The sequence below is a fragment of the Phalacrocorax aristotelis genome, chromosome 14 (assembly GCF_949628215.1).
Source record: "Phalacrocorax aristotelis chromosome 14, bGulAri2.1, whole genome shotgun sequence".
Lineage (NCBI taxonomy): Eukaryota > Metazoa > Chordata > Aves > Suliformes > Phalacrocoracidae > Phalacrocorax > Phalacrocorax aristotelis.
Genome location: NC_134289.1, coordinates 15,351,510 through 15,373,927, shown reverse-complemented (window position 1 = coordinate 15,373,927; position 22,418 = coordinate 15,351,510). Strand labels below are relative to the sequence as shown.

Below are 22,418 nucleotides of genomic sequence, written 5' to 3'. Positions count from 1 at the left end.
GAGAAACATACAATTTAAAAACTAAAAAAGCACCGTGCAGCATTAAAGAGAGAAACAGGCCAATAAAAGTAGTTCTGTATACACAAACTAAAGGTAGAAAAGAAGATAAAACAATCAAAATGAAAAATAATCTGAATTCTTATGGAATCACCAGTCTCATAAGACTCTGAAAGCCGTAACTGTTTACACCAGTGTTTTGCAGGAATTATCTTGCAAACTACGGGTCTGGCTTGTGCTTTGAAGCATAACAAAGCTAGAGCATGAAACAGATGAAAAAAGTTGCATGCATGACAAATTTACGTTATTTTTTTTGGAAGGAGAAAACAAGTCTTCCTTCTAATTTTCCATTTCCTACTGAATGATTTAATTAAACATTCAATTGTGTTGAATTAAATTCATTTAAATGTGAGAAAACACAAGAGAGTTCCACTCTCAAAATAACACTTTTGCATTTTATTACTTTCAATGCATTAAATCTATTAAGAACGCACTAATCTGCAACCTGAATATTTTTAATGTATTTATGCCATCAATGTCAAAATAAAGTCTGTTGGATTGAAACTCAAAAGTATGTTTGGAAAATTAAATCAGGCATATTTAAGCCCTGCACCTTCCTCAGCCAGCCAGCTCTCTTGGACCCAGTGACCTTCTTCCAGAGGAGTCATTTTTTAAAAATTTTATTTTTATTATTATTTCTCCCCTTCCTTCAATTCACAGCATGCAAACATCTGACAGGCCAGTAAAATTGCTTCGTAACAATGGCCAACTCTATGTTAGAGAATTTTTAACACATCATTGACATTTTAATTTTAAAAAGGAGAGACTGGTCTCATTAAAACTGGGGTTGCACGAACGAAGCAAAAAATGGAATGGCTTAGCTTCGTTGTAGCTCTAGCTGCCATCTACTGGCTGACCCTTTCATCTCCTTCCATCAGAGAATTCAAGGAGGAAAGCAGGGTCTGGTGGTCCCCAACGTGCAAGTGCCTTGCCAATCAAAATAAGCAATATTTGGTCTTCAGTGTAAAAAAGGAGGATGGAGCTAGGAGACCACTGTAGCGCTGCCATCACGAGGTGTACACCTCGCTTCCCCCCAGGCAGCGCCGTTACTTGTTGTAGCAGGTACACCAAGGAGCACCTGCCCTGCCGTTAACACCAGCCTGGGCAGCACATGCATCACATAACACATTGCTCCCTCTCCTCTCGTTTCTACTGGCACCGCGTTCAGCGACGAATACTTAAACCCCAGGTCCTGCGGAACGACAGAGCACCAAAGCTTGTGCTCCAAGTGTCTCTTCTGACACGCTCTTTGTAAAGCTGCCAAATTAAAACAGTTTAGGCAGGAATGGAGGGTATCCTCACCTCTCGACTTTTGAGACAATTTGTAATTTGTCCCCTAAAAAAAACACATTAAAAAATCCTGCAACGTTCTTCAAGTGCAACAGATCAGCAATAAAGCTGTGAGTGGCTGTAGCCTATCTGGACTCCAGAAGTTGGCTAATCAGAGTTATAAACCAAAAACCTATTAAAAACTAATGCGTTTACCTCATAATATTGGAGGCATCTTCAGCATCTGGGTCAGCGCAGTATTTATTGGCAAGGATTAGGCACGCATCTGCTGACTCTATCTGAGACACCAAAGAGAAAGCAAACATAAATAGCAACCTCTCTCTCCTGCTCTTCTTTCACCATAAAGCGTAGGGAATCCAGCACTGACACCACGAGTGCCAGTGTCAGTTGTTAACGTTACACAGCTATCGTGAGTTCATGTGACGATGACACAGAGCAGTTTCAAGAAACTTGCTTATGATGCTCAGACCAGGTCAGTAGCTCAATCATTGACTCTTACGTTGTATCACCTGAGGCATGAAGGTGTTAATGGACAGATCTTTTGTAAGCAGATACTGGAATGTAGAGCCCTGCATCCATAGGAAGCTCCTGTTCCATCAGCGGAGCGCTCCCACAAGTCCCGCAGCTTCGTTTGGGAATTTCAGTACCTTCCTACTAGGGCCGGGAAGAGGCGGCTGAACTGGTGATTTAGAATCTGAGCACCAGTTTTCGAGAGCACGAGGAGAACTGATCTGTTCACAGGACCTCTATGGTCACACAAACCTTACCTCTACTTAACTCAAAGCACGTGACCCAAGTATTTCTCAGTGTATACAACCAAAGACCGACACAAGGAAGGGTGGAATACAGAACACAAAACACCAACGCACAATTTTATGGTCATAATTAGAACATTTTGTTCCAATGAACTGAAACAGCGTGCGTTGGATTACAAAAGGTTAAGCGATTTCTGCAGCCAAAATGGACAGAAGGTATGATTAATACTCCAGAAAGTGTTAACATTGCACTAAAATATCCTTGGCTTAAGTAGCCGGTTTACATACCTTTAAAAAACAAAAATGGAAAAAGAAACATAAAAGTTAATGCTGTATCTGACAGATTGCCATCTTTTTTTTTTTTCCATTTAAGCTTCATGCTTTGCTTTAAGAGTACAAAATAATTTACCATAGAGAATTCTAGACAATAAAACCATCTGATTTTAGCTACCAAAAATCTTAAATTATGTTTTTTTCCAGGATTCTAGACAATAGAAAAAGGGTTTGACAGGTGAAAAATTATTTTCTAATCGGTCCGATGAAGGTAAGACAATAGCATCTTAAGCAATTACTGTAAGGCAATGTTCTATTATATCAAACATTAATGTAAAATAGACTCTTGAACTAAACCCCAATGAAAAATTCATAGAGTTCAACGGAATGGCAGACAATGTATTTTAAGTCACAGTGTTCCTGTAGCTTTGAAGGTCTAAAGATAGAGGGAAAACAAGGTTTTTAAGGATAGATATTATAATTTATTAGGCAAGCTAATAGAGACAGAAAAACAATCTTTTGGGGTTATACAAAGAAGAGATTTACTGTTTTTTTTCCGAAACGATGCAATGAGTGCTTTAAAAACCAAGCAGTTAGCAGGAGAACAGAACAACAGAGCTGTTACCTTCACTCTCGCCAGGTCGTGGGGATTAAGGACTGAACCCTGATAAAATTCCACCTGAGTGAAGTGTCGTTTAAAAAGAGCTTCCAGCTCAAGGTTAGGGGAGATACTGCATTGGGAAGAGGAAGAAAACACAAGAGCAAATGAGAAGTCAGTTCCCGTAACTGCCCCCTCTCCTTCATTTATAAACCAACCCATTTTAGGTATTCAGACTTCGGCTGATGCTTTTCCGCTGGCGCGGAAACAGCGTGCAGTACCTAAAGGATAAATGCATCGCTGCTTTCGCTGCCTTTCTTCTGGCTACGGAGCTCCCGGCCCACTTCACTGCACCTTCACCACCCGCCAGCTCCTCGCAGGCGGGAACCCCGAAGAACTGGAGCAAACGGCTGGGAACACGCTCGCACAGCACCCTCCTCAGGAGCGGCCTAGTACGACCATCACCCTCTCGCTGCCCCCACCATTCTCAAAAGAGCCAACTGCACCAAACAACAGAGTTTGGTGCCAAACCGCTAAAAGCCACAAAAGGAACCCTGTAGGGACCCTGTGGCCTGTACGAGCTCCAATCAAACCAAATTTAATTATGCTGTGACCCACCATCTCACTTCACTTTGCCAATGGATCACAATCTACCCCATAACGTGGCACCGACCTTGTAAATACCTTTTCTGATGCCACTTATTAAGCCAGAAGGGATTTAATGGCTACACAGTAAGGGCGTGAGATCTTTGTCGTGCCAGATGCTAGATTTAATAAGAAAATAAAACAGATACATGCAAACATTTGCCTGCGAAGGTATTGAAGAAAGCAGGCACTAGCGAGTAGCCAGGTGCTAAACTCCCTTCACGTGCATACGCAGTTCCTGATTCCCATCACCATCTATTTCCACTGCGGAAATCTGGGTCTCCGCTTTCCTCTGACAGCCAATTCTTGTTATTAGAGAGGGGAAACAAGCAAACAAACAATGTAGTTACTTGCGATTATCGTCTTCAGTTCAGTTTGAAAGGACTAGATAAAAAAATTTTGCAGGTGCTGCAGGTTCTTACTTTCTCAGTGTCTTTTGTTGAATCAGCATAAACGATTCTTTAACTTTTTAATCGTTTTCTTTGATAAGAAGAAAACCACAGAACTTGCTGCTAAATGCAAAAAATACTACTCGCTGCTAGCGTGGAGCACTTCTAAATGGCTGCCATTCCAGAGCAGAAAAGAGCCTTCAGACTGTCGCCCTCCCTCTGGCACGTGGCTATTTCCAGCAGCTTCTCCCACAGGCACGCCTCTTCCTTGCTGCATTACGTGTAACGCAGAGCCTGCAGCAAACCCCAACCGCCTCAGGACGCCTCGCCAAATCCCACGTCAGAAAAATGCAAGAGACCACGTGTGTGTAGGTATGGATATTTGGGTAAAAGAGCAGCACTAATTATTACCGTGGCAAGAATTTAATTTGTCTTCACTGCATCTGTCATATACCTCCTCTATATTAAAACTACATCTGAACCTACATTTTTCTTTTTATACGTAGTTTGCAATATGAAATAAGCATTTTTTTCCTAGTAAAATCAAAGGTGAAACTGTGTTTTCAGATAGCATAAGTTCACGAGATACAGTATTTTTCACTAATTTTACTAACCTTGTAGTTTCACTAGAAATATTTGCCACTAAAGAAAATTCTCACATCCCTTCATCAGTATTTCAACAATTTTTTAATTTTGTAATTCCATTCCCACTTCAAGTCTGTGTTTAGCGGTCTGCCTCACAATTGACGTGACTGGGTCTCAAGTCCGTCTGCTGGACTCACCTATACTTAGCAATGGGTTATGAAACAACTGCGGAAAACAACCCCTTTTTCAAAATACATTGTTAAGGAAAGTAATTGCAAAGGTTAATTTTATGGTTATTTGGAGCTTGAAAGATATGGCTTAATTTAAAGAGTTTTAGTAACAGGTGATAAGGCTAATCGTGAAAAATTACTCACTTATGCAGAAAGACGATTTCTACGTTGACATCATCCCTATCCTTGTGCAGGAAGTCCTTCAGGAAGTTGGACACACTTTCAAGTGTTATGTGACCACAGACAACTATGTGCCTGGTACAGAAAAACCAGAGTTAATCTTGCAAAGAAGATAAAACCAACAAGCAAGAAAGCAAAGAAGGAAATGATAATTTATTGGCCAAAACTGAGTATTAGTCTCTTATTGACGTTTCTCTAGATCCTATTCCATGAAGTCAGAGAAGGAAAACACCAGTTCCAAACAGCGCTTTGGAATTGCAGATACGCTCTCCCTTGCAAAGACCGCTACTAACAGACCATTTGGCCAAGTTGCTCTACACATTTCACAACAAGTGGCATCATTTATATATATGTTTATACGCTGTATTAACCAGTCCCTTCCAAACTTGTATTTCTTTATTTCACGCAGCTTTCTCCACATCTTTACCTCCTCTACTGAGATTTACTTTCTAAATTTTTGGCTTATGACATAATGAGAGAGCAAACCTCCCTAAAACGATTGGATATTTTTCCATGGTTGAAAGCAGATACTTATGCCAATGAAGGCAATGCAAAGCTTGCCCATTATAGGCCGTAAGCAGTAAAAATGAAACCTTTTTCCTACCGGAACTTCTACAAGGAGAGTACTTTACAATAAGAAATCATTATTTGTTGCACCATTGCAACAGATAGCTTAGAAAATTGATGTTTGCACAGACTGTGATGTCGCAAAGGTTCTACCGCTCCATGTTTCCGTTAATGGACGTATCTGACCACGTAAGATGGAAGCACAATATATAACCTACACACACATTCTTGAATTCTACCTCTTAAATTCTGCAAGGCTGGAGAAAAGGCCTACGAAACGGCACTCTTTCCGACTCTGGGGATCTGTGCTCCGTTCTTATTGTAAAGCAGAGTCCAATCACTTGTGATTAGACTATCTGACGCCGCCTCACAATTCCTTCATGTAATAAACTCAACCCCAGCTTCCATTTCTGTCACGGGATTAAGACAGATGGTGATTGATAGGCCTATACGCTTCCCATTACCGCGTCGCTCGCAGAAGTCGGGAAGAGGGACACGGCGGTATAAACACAATTCCTGATCTAACAGAGGGTCAGCTTCAGGACAGCCATATAGTAACGGCACAGCCGCTCCAAACACACAATTTCACAAACTTCTTTGGTACTTGAACCGCCAAATGCGAAGCAGAGTAATTCCAGGGGTAAGAAGCAGACCATCCAACTCTCACCTACTTCATAATTGCTCTGCGGAAACCTCAGTAACGCAGAAACCTCACTGGCTGGAAACAACAAACAACGGGTGGCAGCAACGATTACTGTAATAGGAGTCTGTTCGTGCTTCGTAACTTGATGCTTGATGAAATGTGTGTGAAAAGTGCACAGAGCTCAGTGCAAAAGGGGTAATAACGCCGAACGGAAAAATAAAGCAGTAATGCGCATCACACAGTGAATAATGTCACCATCATGTCCTGGGACTTTGGCAGAGGTTCAGATGGTCACTAGAAAAGCAAAACACAATAAACTATTATACCTGTCCGGCACACCTTATGATATTGTGCTACTATTACCGCTTTCATAACTAGCGTAGCACAGAGTTTTAAAGCTTTATTTAGGAGTATGAGAACCACTCCTTCTGCATGAGTTTTAGGGACGCCACCAGGACTCAGACATAATTTTAGAAATAACAGCAACAGTAGCAACTTTAATGGTTTCATTCATTGTAACAGGCAAGGAATATATGTTTATATGAGACTCTGATCGTGCTGGTTTGTATTTAACATAGGGGTCAATACTATGACCTTTTATTGCTAAACTAGCTAACCAGAGGGTCTGCTCTGGCTTCAGTAAGATTTTGCTCAATTTTAACCTAACTTTTTGGTGCAGTAGGTGTACAGAGAACCGAGTTCTCAGACTGTAAACACTTAAAACCACAAAAAAAATCCCCAAATTAAACCGCTCCTGTTTTATGAGGTAGTAAGCACAATATCAGAAGACAAGACACAAAATGCATTAGCTCATCCTCTTCTAGTGCAAGGTGTCCTTAAGAGGTTTCCTCTGGGATCTCTGCAGCTTGGCAGAGTTCACAGCAGCCTCTGTACCGCATAAAACCCTGCCTGTAGCACCCCCCTTCCAGAAGCACTGTGTGTGCCTGCGGCACTGCCCGCACAGTTAGGGCAGGACCACCACCTTCAACGCAGAAGGGTAAAATATAATTTCAGGCACAAACATTCAATCGCCACCAAATGCGTGAATCTCCGTCCAATACATCAATGTAAGTGGAAAACCTCAAGAAAGTGCATATTCTGAGGAGATGTTTAAAACCTACGTAGTTTACTAGACCTAAATTCTGAACAGACTGTGTTTGGTACGCTACATACTTACACTAAGATACTGGGAAGTTCTAGCTGTCTAGTGGTATTCGGCACTTCTCCTGAGTGTAAACCAGTATAGCATGAAAAAACCACAAATGCCCAAGAAAAGGGTAAACAGCAGCTAAAAATATTCATTTGCATTCCTTATAATGTCTGTACCCATTTTCTAAGATGACTGATATTAAACTATGGGTATTATTTTCTTCAATTTCAGTGAGGACAGTCACCACTGGAATAATCTCCCCAGGGAAGGGGTTGACTCGGCCACGTTGGACACCTTCAAGAGTCATCCGGACAGGGTGCTGGGCCATCTTGTCTAGGCTGCGCTCTGCCTAGAAAGGTTGGACTAGATGATCCCCGAGGTCCCTCCCAACCTGGGATTCTGGGATCTATTACTAATTAAGGAATTGAACTTTCCATTTGCATAGTTGATGCATTATTTTTAGTAACAGAAATAGTTTCTTCTTGTAGGCATCTGCTTTGTTCGGATCCTGCGCTGTCAGCTTTAGCAGGGTCTCTTCCTGAATGCTCTCGTGCTACACTGCATTCCTGTGCAGAAGATTTACTTCCTTCCTGGGAGATTTCACTTCATATGCGTTCTTTTCTGTCATTAATTAGAGCGCACATTTTAAAAATATTGGTAAAGTGAAGAGGAAAACTGCAAGCCAGATACAGTGTGCAACCCAAATTACTCTATTACAGAAGAAATTTTCATAGGATCATAACATTACGCGATGATTTAGGTTGGAAAAGACCTCCAGAGGTTATCTACTCCAAAAACCTCCCACTAAAATCAGATGCATTTGGTACAATAATTCAATCCTGTTATGATTCTCATTCAGTAGGGTTTCACAACAATCTGCTCCAGGGAAAATAAAGCATTTGGCTGTCAAATACTCTTGAGTTTGAGCATCAGGACTGATTCTTCTGGAAGTGTCAGAAGGCATCTGCACCATGGTTTCATTTTAGCACTCTAATTTGGGGCTGGACATGATCTATTCTTTGCTTCTTTGCTGTTCTTATGTAGTGCAAGTCAGTGTCCTGAGCAGTGATGGCCACAAAACCTCCTGTTTTTCACGCAATATTTTCTGATGAGATACTGGCGTTAATTTTGGGTTGAAAACTCCCAGAAAAGAAACCCCCTCCTTTCAACATAAATTATATTTTTGCTTAGAAGTAGAAGAAATTGAAAACAGATTTCCTACTTGCCCAGAGAGAGTTATTAGGTACATTATTTAAGAAAACTTGGACAGCTTATATTGTTCCAATCTGTCCTGTATATGACTCGAAGATTTATAACTTCCTCTGTTTGTTCCAATAACCGTTCCCTTCTCATGTGCCACCCTTTTTTTTCCCTGCACCAAGAGTTTAAGTAAAGCCAAAGTACTGGATATCTCTGCTTTCAGCTAGAGTTGGTTGGTAGGAAAATATTGTAGTAATAATTTGGGGTTAACAGAAACGACTAACCTCTGCGTTAAGCTTTTGTTTATGAAAAAACCTCAAAAGTGAGATGGTATCGAGCTACATTATGATGATTTTAATTTTTTTTCGTTTTTTAAAAATGAAATCTAGAAATTCCCTGACAATACTGAGAATCACAATTCAGGTGTTTAGACATTTTCATTGCTGATAAATATTCAGGACGACCATGGTTTCTGTTAAGCAATAACTGTCATTGGTGCCATGTATCAGAGGTAAAACTGGTTTACTGGTTTAATACTCCAATGGGAATCCATATTACACGATTGTGGTGCTGCAAAAAGTGTCTTTTACAGAAAATCCAAAGCTTATCAGCTTTTATAGCCTGTCACCCAATAAAGCCAGACTAATCCATTCTCTCCCATAGGCACTTATCGTTCGCACAATTAACCAGAGTGACCAAATATGAAAAATCGGTACAGCTCTACCCAGCTGATTTCAGCTCTGATTCTACGCCCTTGAAATTCTCTACAGTACCTAATTTCTTTCCACTCAAGTATTGACATAATGATACATCTGCTAAAAATACACTAGCTTCTTATAAATGGTGTTAAAAGGTCCAAAGCTACCACAGATACAGTTTCAGGAAGAAGAAAAAAAAACCACGAAGTAAGCAAACGCTAAATCATCTAGAATTGTGACATGCGATAATTGAGAACACACACTTAACCCATGTAAATAACACTGTAAATGAAAACAGATCCACTGGGAATAGGATTCTTCAGGAAAGGATCTCTGCATGGTTCTTCCTTAAGAGGACACAGTATGAAAAGCAAATCTTTTTGCCTGTTTATTTTGAAAGAAATTATATCCATTTTATTGGAACAAGTATAAAGAACTTGAAAAAACTCACTCTAACTCGTCTGTCATAATAAATCAAAGATAATAAATGCAAAATTCTCTTCAGCATTCAGTTGAATACATGGTGTTCACTTGTCAAGTAACTAAATGAAGCGTGGTGCACATTGCTCTGGAGGTCTCTATAAAACTATAATATTTATATCAAATACATATGCTCAAATCTCTTTATGGTCTTCCTGCTTAGCGTTCCCATCATGCCTTCATCTATTGACCACCTAAATTCTTTCTTTGTATACCAGTAGCAGGCTGCTGTGGTTGAAGTAAACAGGTTCTTGTAAAGTCTAACTGGTTTTCCTCAACAAAGGATGGGTCTCAGTCACTTTTTATTATTAAGAAAAGTCAATAAATGTCAACAGAGACTATATACGGTCTCCTTGCTTATCTATTAGTGGCATGCATTCTTTAAACATAGAAGTTGACGATACGCTTCCAGCTGCGTGTGCTCTTTGTGATTCACCTAACATTACTCAAGATTCTACTAATTCAGTTCAATTAAGTGAAAACTTTATGCATGTGCTTATCTGTCTCTCCCTTATTCGGTTAAAGACGCACCTTATGTTAATATAAACTCGTCTCTCAGATTAATACAGATAGAGTAATAGGTGCGGCACAGTCATGATTGCACGTTCTTCTCTTTTTTCACAGAATTGAACCCAAGGAGGGTCCTCTGAGGACCGCTTATTTAGCCGACGTGTACAGCAAGCCAGAAAAATATGTTACAACATTTTAACGGTTAGAAAAGCCTTGCCTCTGACAAGTAGTCGAACTCGCACGTATAACAAAAGCAAAGACTGAGAACGGCTCATCTAGACCGGGCACTTCTGGACCAAAAAAAGACACACTGAGTTGGTTTCTAACAAATAACTCTTGCAGGTATGAAACTAAAAAGCATTACTTCCAAACGTTCCTTTTTGCATTAGGCATTCGTATCTCTGAAGACAGAGCATAAAGTAGTCTGAACGCAAGACATGATTTATTTTTTAAAAAATCAACTGTAGGCTATTTGCTCATTCTGATTCTCAAATCAGGCTCTAGAAATCTTCTAGTACAAAGGAGACAAGTCAAATATACTCAAGAGGATAGCAAATCGTCTGTCAAGCCTCTAACATCTCAGCAACTTTATTTTAATGTTTGTTCACCCTTAAACTCTTTGTAAGGAAGCAGATTTTCAGTGTTCTCTCTACTCCTGAAGGATTTAAAATTTCAAAAGTGTTGAAGTTACCGCGAAGCCAAAAGCCCCGACTTTCAAATATGCATCAACATTAAAAGTATAAAAGAACGTGACTCCGGTGTGACTGGAGATGTGATTGTGGTACGTGAGAACACGTCCGAGGTACCTTTAATTTCTGTAAATTGGACCTGATAGCTTCAGCTGCCAACTATTTAGGGACCAGAGTGAACTCGTGCAGCCTGCACTGAACCTGCTGTGATTAATTCTGACAGAAACTATCTGTTCCTTCCAACAGGTTCCACGCTCTTCGGAATGTCTCTCATATTGTGAGAAAAGAAAAAGGAATTATTTCATACCAGAAGGCACTCAAAGAGCGCGGTAATACAGTACTGATCATTGGAACAGCACTGGATCAGATTAACATAAATCGAAAATCATTAACGTCAGGCATTTGAAAGTTACCTCTGGTGCAGACATTAATTTAATCTGTGATCAATATAAGTATGTAAAACTAAGACTCAAGAAAGAATCATTTCAAATTCTCTTAAACACAAAATTGGCAGTGCGTGACAAACATACAGCCGCACACAAGACCCTAATTAGTTGTGAATTATTACAGCTATGAAACTGTATCGAGTGCACTTATACAAATCCAGGTTTCAGCCTTGCTCGGCAAATATTGGTGCATCATGAGCAGCCTTTAAATACTAGCAGTTGTTTCTGAAGCGCATGGAAATAGTCCAGAGGCATTAACTTACACAGGTCCTCAAATTTTTATGCCCACCTAAGTGAGATTTCTACTAGAGGACCAGCCGACAGAACGCATTTCAGATACTTTAATCCTGGATAAATAGTACACTCCTCTGTTTAAACTGCATATTAGAGCTTGCATCTAAGTCTGTTTGTGGTAGCATGCTCTCATCAGTGATTCACTGCGAGCGCTTTATCTCAACTCCCTTGCTCAGTTACAGCTAAATGAGTTTCTCTTACATTTTTATGATCTAAGGAATTGTGCAATGCTTGCCTATAATGCAAGTTAGGAAATAAAAGTTCATATTCTTCACTGGATGCATACCTCTGAAACTGCAATAAGAGGAAGAAAGCACAGTGATTTGTTTTTTCCAGGGTCCGGATTAGTTAAGAGGCTTCCACTGTACATTTAAGTAAAGGATGAATATTCATCCTTCCATTCACTATTGATGGCGGTAATATCGAGAGTATTTCTGCCTTCATTAAAAAATACCACCTTTAGACACAACACAGCTATAACCCCGTAAGAAATAAGTGAATGATTCGGTATAAATAGAAGTGAAAACTATTGAACGCTACGGCATGCACAAGGGAAGCTTACAGCAGACCGCAGGAGTAAACCACGTCTCCAGCATTAGCATCTCAGTTGCAAACAGACCATAATCTGTTCTAACCCCTCCAAACCCTGGGCTTCCTTCTGGTACTATTTTGTGCAGCAGGTATCACGCACACGAGACACACTTATTACTTGGGAAATCAATTGAAAATATTTTCCCTTAAATAAATTGCTTTCTATGCTCCCACCATGACTCATTTTCAAATTGCCTCATGCGTTTTTCAAATGATCAATGATGAGTCAAAAATTAAATCCTCTATAAGCAATGCAGGCGTTTGCAAAGGCTTTAAGATTTTTGAGCCCTTCGTTCATGACCAGAGCCAATGCATTTCTTTCCACAGAAATCACCCCACAAAAACAAAAAGATCATCGTTCACTAACACTTGCTGACCACTCCACCTCTTCCGCCACCTCACACTGCACGCCCTGGAATGCCCACACTTACATTCACGGCCTGTATATTTTGTAGAATACGGTAGACCAGCAGATTTATAAACCAGATTCAGCCTGCCTTGATCAAAATTTGGACAGCAAACAATGGCTATTTTTATGGAAAACCCAAAAGTTTTTTTCAACTTTTAATTTTTTTTTTAAATTTAGGCAGAGAGAAGGAAAATTGGAAATGTTTACAATTTTAACTAGAAATATAAAATCAGTGCTGTTCTTGTAGGAATGGAACATGATTTGAGACCTGGAATACAGATTTTTTTAAGGCATACTATTGTATATGTCACTTCCCACGTCTCCTTTCTTGCTTTCGTAAGAATGGATGTACTTTAATAAGCATGCAGAATTGGAAAAAGAAGAAGTTTGTCCTGCTAGTTCTACCCGTCAGTCTATTTAACACTCATCAGATTTTCTTTATCACTAAGTGAGACTTCATTTGAAGCAGTGGGGTTAGAAGAATGGCTAGCAGATGGGAAATAGAGACACCCCTGGGGATCATAATGCAATCCATGTCACATTCTCTTATTACATTCTCATCCCACCGGAAAATAATATCTTACATATTGTATCAAATTATTTAATATAAGAATCTAATGTCACTTTCTTTGGAGCGATGCCTCTCATTACTGTGGCAAATGGACCTTTGCCAAAGTATCTGGGTAAGCCTTAAAATCTTTTTTTCTAATTTTTAATCAAATTCAAACATCTAATGAGTCCAAGATGGCCTGTCAACTTAAATTATCTGTTTGTCTTTCTGTTTACCATATCTATCTGTCTACAGTTTTTATTTTCCTTTGTGAAGTTTAGTTATTGAATCCCATGTTTCCTTCTGGAAGGAATCTCTAACAGATGATTCCTCCCCTTGATATGTTGATGATTTGCTGATTTATGGCTTGCAAATTTAAGAAATCTAAAGAAATCTCTGGGAAGCAGAGCAGATCATGAGAGAAGAGAAACAAGAGATTTTAATAGTTTATACAGTAAAGAACTGTGATTTCATTAAAATACAATTTTTAATCTTATACATTAACTACAGTGATGCCTCTAGATTTTTTTTTTTTTTAAATCTTCAAACAATTTCACAAAGTTTAGCATAAATATTTACTATTGGGACAAGATCAGCAGTTTATATATACACATACATGTATATAAAATAGTAATAACCCCACTCTGCCAATATCTATCCATGGGAAGCTGGGCTCTGCTCGCTGCCCTCAGAAAGAGTTTCCATTGGATTTGCTAGCAGATTCACATGAAAAAGGCAAAAAGAATTTAGTCCATGGAATTAAAAGTCAATAATTCAATATAGAGGAGAGACTGTAAAAAAATCATGACGTTATCCAGTCTCTCTTTCAGCCCATCAGTTTACAAATGTTCTTTCCATATGCTTTCTGGAGCTTTGTGCAGGCTGATTTACAATAAGCTAATGCCTTCAACTGGAAAATATTTCACAGAATTAAAATCCAGTCTGATCATAAGAACACATGAATACAGAAATTAAACAAGTGAGTAAGAACCACCTTGATTCTCAAGTACATTAGTAAATGCAGAATAAAAGGTTTATCATAAATTAGTAGAGAGAAAACTGATCTGGATCTTTAACCAAATCTCAGACCAGACTTGAGTAATATGAATGTTACAGACAAATAAACCTTGATTTATTGGGGGGGGCCTTAAAAGAAATAGCACAGATGACCTTGTAGGACTGAATGTGTAAATTGCAAATATCACAAAAGAGGGCAGCGGCAGAATTCTACCTATCCAAACCCAAGAATTTCTTGAAGAAAACCCCGGTCTCGCAAGACTTAAAGCCTGACCTTTACAGTTAAGAGGTTAGTGGGAGCACTTCAGAAGATCATCCAAAGCCAAAGCAACCGCTGCCTCTTCCAGCCTTGCAGAGATAAGCACGCACAAACCAACCTGTAGGCTCGCTGCTGCTCTCTAAAAACAACAGGCTATCAGCTATGGCAATAGAGTGGCAGATACCTTTTCATCCACTTATGGTACTTCACTTTAAAAAATAGCACTTTAAAATGATCCCGGGAATACTAACTCATGAGTTCTACATAGAGGTTACAGAAAGAGCCTAAACAAAGTCAAATCGAAAGCCTTGAAAGAGGTAAATGTAGCTAGGGTGTAAGGAACCAGCTGCTGGTCTCAAAATTATTAAGAAAAAAGGCTAAGAGGAAATATTTTTAGTACTCAAACTATATACCATTTCCGTTTGTAGCTGATGAAAAAAAGGTCAAACAAAAAAGCATAAAATTTCCCCTGCTTGTATATATACAAAATTATGTATTATTTTCCAATCTACAGTCTCATCTATAGACTTTTTATAATACTGTAATAAAAGGTCAGATTTTTTCCTCCTCCAGCCAACGACATGTTACAGCTAGCTTTTACCTCCAGTATTTGTGTCCAGTATTTTGCCATTACAAACTACTTTATCTGTTCCTGATACTAGTTTGTCACTAATTTACTTTATGAAAATATCTGAATATAGCGTCTTTCAAGTAGATGCTTTCATTAGTTACTTCTTAGTGATCTAGGAAGTTTCACAATATTTTAGCGAGACACGTCCCCTACAACGCCGCAGATATTTTTCAGTGTGACAACGTGATGCTCGGCGATGAGGCAATTGAGAGGAGTTAACCTTCACTGTAAATGTGTCTACTTTGCATTTTAAAAGCATTTCTCATCTTCAGAAAGCATAAACTTTACTCCACTAAATCTCACAAAAACTCCGTCAGGGAGTTACTAGTCTATTAGTAATAAAAATATGACAACTGCTCAACGGAGAAATTAAGTTGCGTTGGTCCCTACTTCTACAGAAATCAGCAGAGCATTGGCCAACACGTAAATAACATTATGTAATTATACATAAAGACTATTATGTATAATAATATATACCTGCTCTGCAAGAAGCGTTTCCCAAAACATAAAACCATGTACTACAGAATTCATCCAGGGAAGCGCACAGGAAGGACAACCAGTGGTGACCGAACTGCTCGTGTGAAAGACCAGAGAAACTACGTAGGACTCACGGCGGAAAATATTGGAAGCCACCTCACCGTTATCCGAAGGTACCTCTTAGCGGTATTAGAAAATAATATTTTTTTACAGTTCTGATTGCTTTTCATGCCTGATTTTTATTGCCCAGTTACATCTTAGTTATATAGATATGTATTTAATATCAACTATTTTCTGTCTTTGTAACGACAGTCTGGTTTTCCCCGTATCATTGGTAGTTAGCGGTGACTACAGCAAGGTGCAATTGTTTGTTTGTTCCAACTAAATTAAGGTGGCCCTTTTCTCCTTGTCTACTGACCACATAGTAAAAACAAATCTGCAAACAGCAGCAAAAGAGCTGGCCAGCAGTAACCTCGTTACCTGCAGAGCGGACCTCATTGCTTACAAACATGAAAGTCAAGACAAGGATTGTTACCTTTTTTCAGCAACTTCGTGATTTTTTTTGCACTATGTTGTGATTGCGCCAAAGCAATTTCCCTGCCTGTTACTAAATGAGCATGTTTGGTCACATTCAGTATAGATACATCGGTGTGCATTTTGGTATATATGCAACAGTGAGTACTGTCGTTTATTTAACAGGTGAAACTTCAATCAAAAAGTATAATAAAATTCCTGCTTTGTATTCTCTGAGACTTTAGAAGACTCATCGCAGGAATATATTCCAAAGCAGAGATTACAAATTAAATCTAATATTTAAAATTCCCCATGGACTTAGGTAACAAAACTACCAAGCGTCTAGTAAATTTAACCAGTGATAATCGCATACTGCCTGCAAACTAATTCTGTTTCCAAACTCTGTGTGTACGTGTCTCATCTAAGAGAGAAGTAAGCTTCTTTACTGCGCAAAATGATTCCTGTATAGTTTATGAGTCCTTTGGGGCCTTTATTAGCTAAAAAGCAAAATGAAATGTGAGATCAAACTTGCTGGTGTGTTGGTTGTTTCTCTTCTTTAGCAAGTGTTTAGAAATAATTTTTATGCGTACGCTGTAGCTGCTTCGATAGATACAATTCTATGGCGAGGCTCTCAGTGTTAAAGCGACGTGGTGCAATCCTCAAAGCATACATAATCATATGTTATCTTCCCACCTAAATGTTTAATCATCACACAGAAGCGTGTTATTCCACAGCCACAGTTCAGGAGGCGACATGTATAAACATATATATAAATGCTACAAAGCAGATTCCAAGTACTTCTCTATCTTGGAGAAAGTTAAAAAGTTTACGCATTTGCTATTTTAGGAGTTGAAACTACATCTTTCAACAAAATTTAGCTGCTTTCAGTTTGTACATGCATTTAATTTTACCTAGAAACTTTCTGACATTAGGCATAGAACAACTGTACTTTCTCATTACGTTTGCTGCCAGAATCTACGCTTGGTTGCTCAACTAAAGACCGTATATTGCTAATTACTACCACATGCCCATATCCCAAGCAAAGGAAAACTTATTGGTTCTGACAATCCTTTCTCTCAACACTGAATTCCAAATGAAAACTTAAATTTGGGCCAAACATAACATTTCATCAATCTTGTTCTACTGACTGCACAAGAAACATCAAACAAGGGGTGCTAATGGCTTTTTACTGTGCAGTTCCCAAGCTGAGATTCTCTGATGAAAGACCCACATGAGCAAAGGACATCTTTAAACTACTTAGTAATTAATAATTGAACCAGAAAACAATGCATGAAGTAAATCAAACAGTTTGTACGCTGATGACAGAGCTGAGTTTCAAGTGACAAGCTATATGGGCAGTAGAGACCAGCAGAGAAAAGCACTGGCGACAGAGCGAGCTAAAACCCAAACAGACAGTGCATATTAAAAAAGACAAAAAGAAAAGGTAAAAACACCAAAATTAAGCACGCCCCAAAGCTAGCAGAAGCCTTTAATCTGGAGTTGCGCTTTTCAGGATGTGGGGTTCTGACTGAAGATCAGGTCCAAGTTCAGAGACATCTGAGCGATGCTGGGTACTAGTGACAATGTAGAGGGGGAGAGACTACCACGCCCGATGTAAAATTGCTTTTAACCGTATTCCCCTCTGCTCTAACTGCTTTAGAGCCTCAAAAACAGAGGGGTAAGCTCTGTGTTTGAAAAACTTCTCTCTTTGAGAAACTGATTATGAATAAAAATATGAAACTGAGTAGACCTCTGTCACAAAGAAACATTTTGGGAAATTAATGATACTACTCTACCTCAGAAATAAATGAAGGCATTCTGGTAATCTGGATAAGTGAATAATGATCCATGTTTCCAACACTAGTGTTTACAGTAAAAAGCCAAACCAAAACAAACTTTAGACATTTGAGAGTATCTCAAAAAATGAAAGTATTGAAGTTTTCAACTGTGTTGTCTAATTGCTTGAGTATTATTGAACATCCAGTAGCATAAGCTATAACAAAGGAAAAAACTGTGATTTCTCTACCCAGTGATGTAAAACAGTACTCTAGAATTAGCTCTGTGGGACGTTTACAGCCTTTGTGCTCCACAGAGAGAAGAAACAACTTGATAAAACCATAATCCACATTTATAAAATGATGCACGAGTGATGATTTGAAAGGAATAAAGTAAAAAAAAATCTTATTAAAGTAAGGAGAGGGACAATTAATCAGGTGCGTTGCTTGCAGTACCTTCTTTACGTTGTATAGGAGGGATTCTATGTGACTAGTCTTTTAGGGCAAATATATCTCTACCGGTGAATACCGCAATGATATGCAATGAAACAAAAGGTGGCAACACTAAAGGTGATATAGAGGAGAAACTACTGTATTGCCAAGTACATCTAGTTCATTAAAGGCTATATCCCAGCAGGTCTAGGTGCTGAGAACGCCAGAAACAGCTGGTTTTAACTCGGTCAAAAAACCAAGCCGGCTTTCAATAGAAATGTAACGAGCTAATGAGATCCAGTAAAATTTAACTTTTGCTAGCAGGTGAAAATAGTATTTTTTACGGGTTTGGTTCTTCTCCGCACTCTATCCATCCTAAGGTTACTGCATGCTCTTCTTAGAATAGGTTTTATATGGTGTGTGGAAGAGAATCACTTTAAAATCACCGGTCACAGATCCTAAAATCACAAGCGTTTGCAGCATTCATATGAAGGCACCAGGAGCTGCATGAGATCCGAATGTGCTGTTCGAGCACTGCGGAACAGCACCGCCAGACCTGTGACATCGTCAGCCGAATGGAATAACCCGACCAACATACAGCTCGTGTTTCTAAAGAACAGAGTTGTTTGAAAATCATGCGAATCATCGTCATCACTTAGTTATGAGATGCCGTGATAATCTGATGCCCAAAGCTGTGAAGTGACAGGTCAGCCTTGTTCCAGAAGCCACCTGCGTGTGCAACAGCAGCAGTTCTTACAAGATATGTCAGTGTAGTCTTAGTGGTTTCCAGGTTCTCTTGAAGTAGGGACGAAATGTTGTGACTTGTACCATAGCATAGCCCAGGTCTCTGATTTTAGTGTGACAACTCTCCAGTGGTAACAGCTGATGTCAAGGAATGCAGCCTTATAAAGCCGTGAGTCAGCTCTTACCACCTTCAGGGGCTCTTTAAAGTCACACAACCACACCTGGTCTTTTTTGACTTACTTTCTGCCTCGGGTTGAGTTAAAAGTCCCGCCGTATTTCTTCCGATTAAGGATGAGAGCAGCAATTTCTGGCACGTAGCGAGCAAACATTGCCTACATGCATGAAACAAAAACACAAAAAAAAAAAAAAAAAGAAAATGGCATGCAGAGAGTGTTCTACTGCAGCAGAGGCAGCAGAGCCTCTTGGGATACTTACTTTCTTCCACTAACCGCACTATAGGAACCACCATATTTCTTGCGGTTTCCTATTAACTCTATGATTTCAGGGACGTAGCTGGCAAACATGGCCTAAGAAGAAGACAGGAGACAGAAGAAAAGACTAAAAAGAGAGGCCAAAGAAAGGGGGATGATGAATATTTTCAGAAGATATTTATCTTTAAGATCTGAAAATGCAAAAGAATTAGATCTATGAAGTTGTTTAAAAAGAAAATTTTTTTAAAAAATGTAAAAGGTCTTATCAAAGAAAACAAGAGGGCTCCTCCGTGTAAAAGTTGGTCTGGGAGAAGGTGCACGCCTTATACATTAAGAAAATGGTCAAAAGAGGAAAAATAGGCACACAAAACAAAACAAGAACAAAATTAATTCAAACTGTTCTCTAGTCATAAAATACAGTTATGTCTAATTCTTCCTGAAGAGGGGAGGGGGAAAAAAACCTATCCAAGCTCCACTGCAAAAACCAAACTTAAGTATTATCATTCTGGTTACATTTCTATTTTAAGAGACAGACTTTTTTCCCCCATGATTAAGATTCAAATGCAGACAAAAACAAGAGGCAATCGGGGGTTATTCCCCCTCTCAAGAAACAAAAAGGTCACACCCCGCCCCCGCAAAAAACCCAACTTTTCCAAAAGTTTATGTTTTTAAAAGGATTGGAATAACACGTGATAGAAAAAAAGGTTTTGAGGAGAAAATAAAAATTATTCTGCCATGTTTTGTCCAACAAACATCTTCATTGTGGCTGGATACTTCGAAGAGCTACTGCCAGAGACATGGTCTTTGTCTTTGTATGTCAATAAACAGAGACGGGAATGCATATATTTATGCTCATATATATGCATCCGTGTGTGTCTCGTATATGGCGTTCATAACATTGGTTATATACATATCACCTCTGTAAGAGGTATGTATATGTGAAATCGATATATGAGAGTAAAGTAATATACATATGTATCTATGTGCACAATAGATATTGAGAGTCATCCATAAAGCACTTACCTTGCACAAAGTAAGTATTAAAATAAACCTTGCTGGTTTAGAGACTAACATTGAAACCAGTCCTGTAATGTTACTAATGCTGATGAGTAGCAGAAAAGTTGACGTAAGACCATTAGTAACTTCGGTGCTACGCACATACAGGACAAAGAACGCGAGAATTTGCCAATGTGAAAGGATGCTGGGTATGGACACGTGATAAATCGTGAGTTAAAATCGTGCTACATGACATGAAAGGATGTTTGAAATTAAAGAGAGTGTGGTTTGCCATCATCTGGATCAGGCAAGCTGCTCTTTAAGGCAGTCCAAAGCCACAGTGTTTGTTGGAATTCTGGGGAGGAACACAGAAGGGTGGGAAGGACTTCTGAAACCGCAAAGTGCCTTTAAGTATCAATAGCAGCCTCAAAAAAACGCACTACAGTCAGTCACTAAAGAGTCAAGTACTACCAATAACGTTGTAAGTTGGAATACGAAGCACTTCATGTATTCACATGCATTACTCATTTAAATGGATCAGAAAAACTCTGATTCTACTAAACTGGACTAATTTGACAAGCTTTTACAAAACATTTGTCTATAGAAAAAAGGTGTATTACATATATATTTAAAAGTATTATGATTAATTTTAATTTATTACACCAGATATTATTTCTTTAATTACAGAATTGAGATATACAGGATCAAGTATTAAGGTAGCTGGAATACTACTACTACTACTACTACTAATAATAATAATAATAATTAAAAAAGGGTTTTTACCAATCCCCCAAGGATGAAGAAGACCATGAAAAGGCGACCAAGGGTTGTTTTTGCATAAACATCTCCATAGCCAACAGTGGACATTGTAACCATCAGTAAATAAACACATTCCCAATATGTTAGCGGTTGATTATTTTGGAAATTTTCCCATGGATCCCCTGAGTTCTCCACCTAAAATGCACAAACAAACACACAGCGAATTAACAGAGCTGTGACGCGAATTAACTCTACTGACACACGTGTGCGCCCCGTGTGTGTGTGTGTATATATAATGTGGCATACAACATCAGCTCTGGATCCTTTCCTGTGATTTATTTTGAAGAAATACAGAATCTAACCCTGTCCTAATTACAGCATTACAGGTTTTTTGCCAATAGGCATAGCCTTGCCACTCGTACGATCTATGGAAAGTATCTTTGCCATTCACCTCTAAATAACACAATTAATTGCATTCCATAGCAATTTGTTCAGAACTTTGTCAGACTGAATCTTATTTGTACTGCAATTAAACTTCTTGGTTTTGTTTTAAAGCATTATGTAGCTATTAAAGGCATTAGTTTAGCGATACACTATTACTTTTCCAAGAGGCCAGCTACTGTACATGGCAAAGTTATAAATTTATATCACTGGAAAACGCTCGTGCCCGCTATTCCACAGTAAAAATGTTTGAAGGTTGAGGTTTCCTACAGTAGAACAGAGACACTTATGCTGAAAAGCAAGAAAAAAAAAATCCAAGCCCTAGAAAATAGCATTTCTCCCTCCTCCTGTAATTTTAAAAGCTTTTTTTAAAATTTTTTAATTCAGAAGTAGAAAGAGCTAATGTTTCTGTCATAAAGATGCTATTATTTGCTCACAAGAGCATAAAAACATGGTCATCCCTGAATGAGTGGTGTATCAAACAACAACATCCAAAATTTCAGTCCATCTTTAAGAGTGAAAACAAAATGACTATCTGGTATAAGAAGATGATAAACATTCTGAATTTAATCTTACATAGCTGGATGCTGCTCAAGGCAATTCAAGAGAAGTCAATTTAATTGCTCTGGACTAACATCTATATAATCAAATTATAATATTAGTCCAAAACCATTCCTGAATAACTTATTACTACTACGATGACTATTACCTTGA

At 38.8% G+C, this 22,418-nt stretch overlaps 1 protein-coding gene across 14 annotated transcripts in view; it reads right to left on the bottom strand.

Annotated features, from left to right (window-relative positions):
* KCNMA1 (potassium calcium-activated channel subfamily M alpha 1) overlaps window positions 1-22,418 on the bottom strand; it is a 510,997-nt gene that overhangs the window by 147,020 nt on the left and 341,559 nt on the right. For 11 of the 14 annotated variants that reach the window (XM_075109788.1, XM_075109791.1, XM_075109776.1 and 8 more), the window contains exons 8-12: window positions 21,288-21,458; window positions 19,513-19,604; window positions 4,967-5,077; window positions 3,001-3,106; window positions 1,543-1,625 (exon numbers count right to left, since the gene is read on the bottom strand). In XM_075109788.1, the coding sequence (XP_074965889.1) occupies window positions 1,543-1,625; window positions 3,001-3,106; window positions 4,967-5,077; window positions 19,513-19,604; window positions 21,288-21,458 (563 nt within the window). Of the gene's footprint in view, window positions 1-1,542; window positions 1,626-3,000; window positions 3,107-4,966; window positions 5,078-19,317; window positions 19,410-19,512; window positions 19,605-21,287; window positions 21,459-22,418 lie in introns of all 14 variants that reach the window. The other 3 variants (XM_075109777.1, XM_075109780.1, XM_075109787.1) reach the window with 1 other exon arrangement.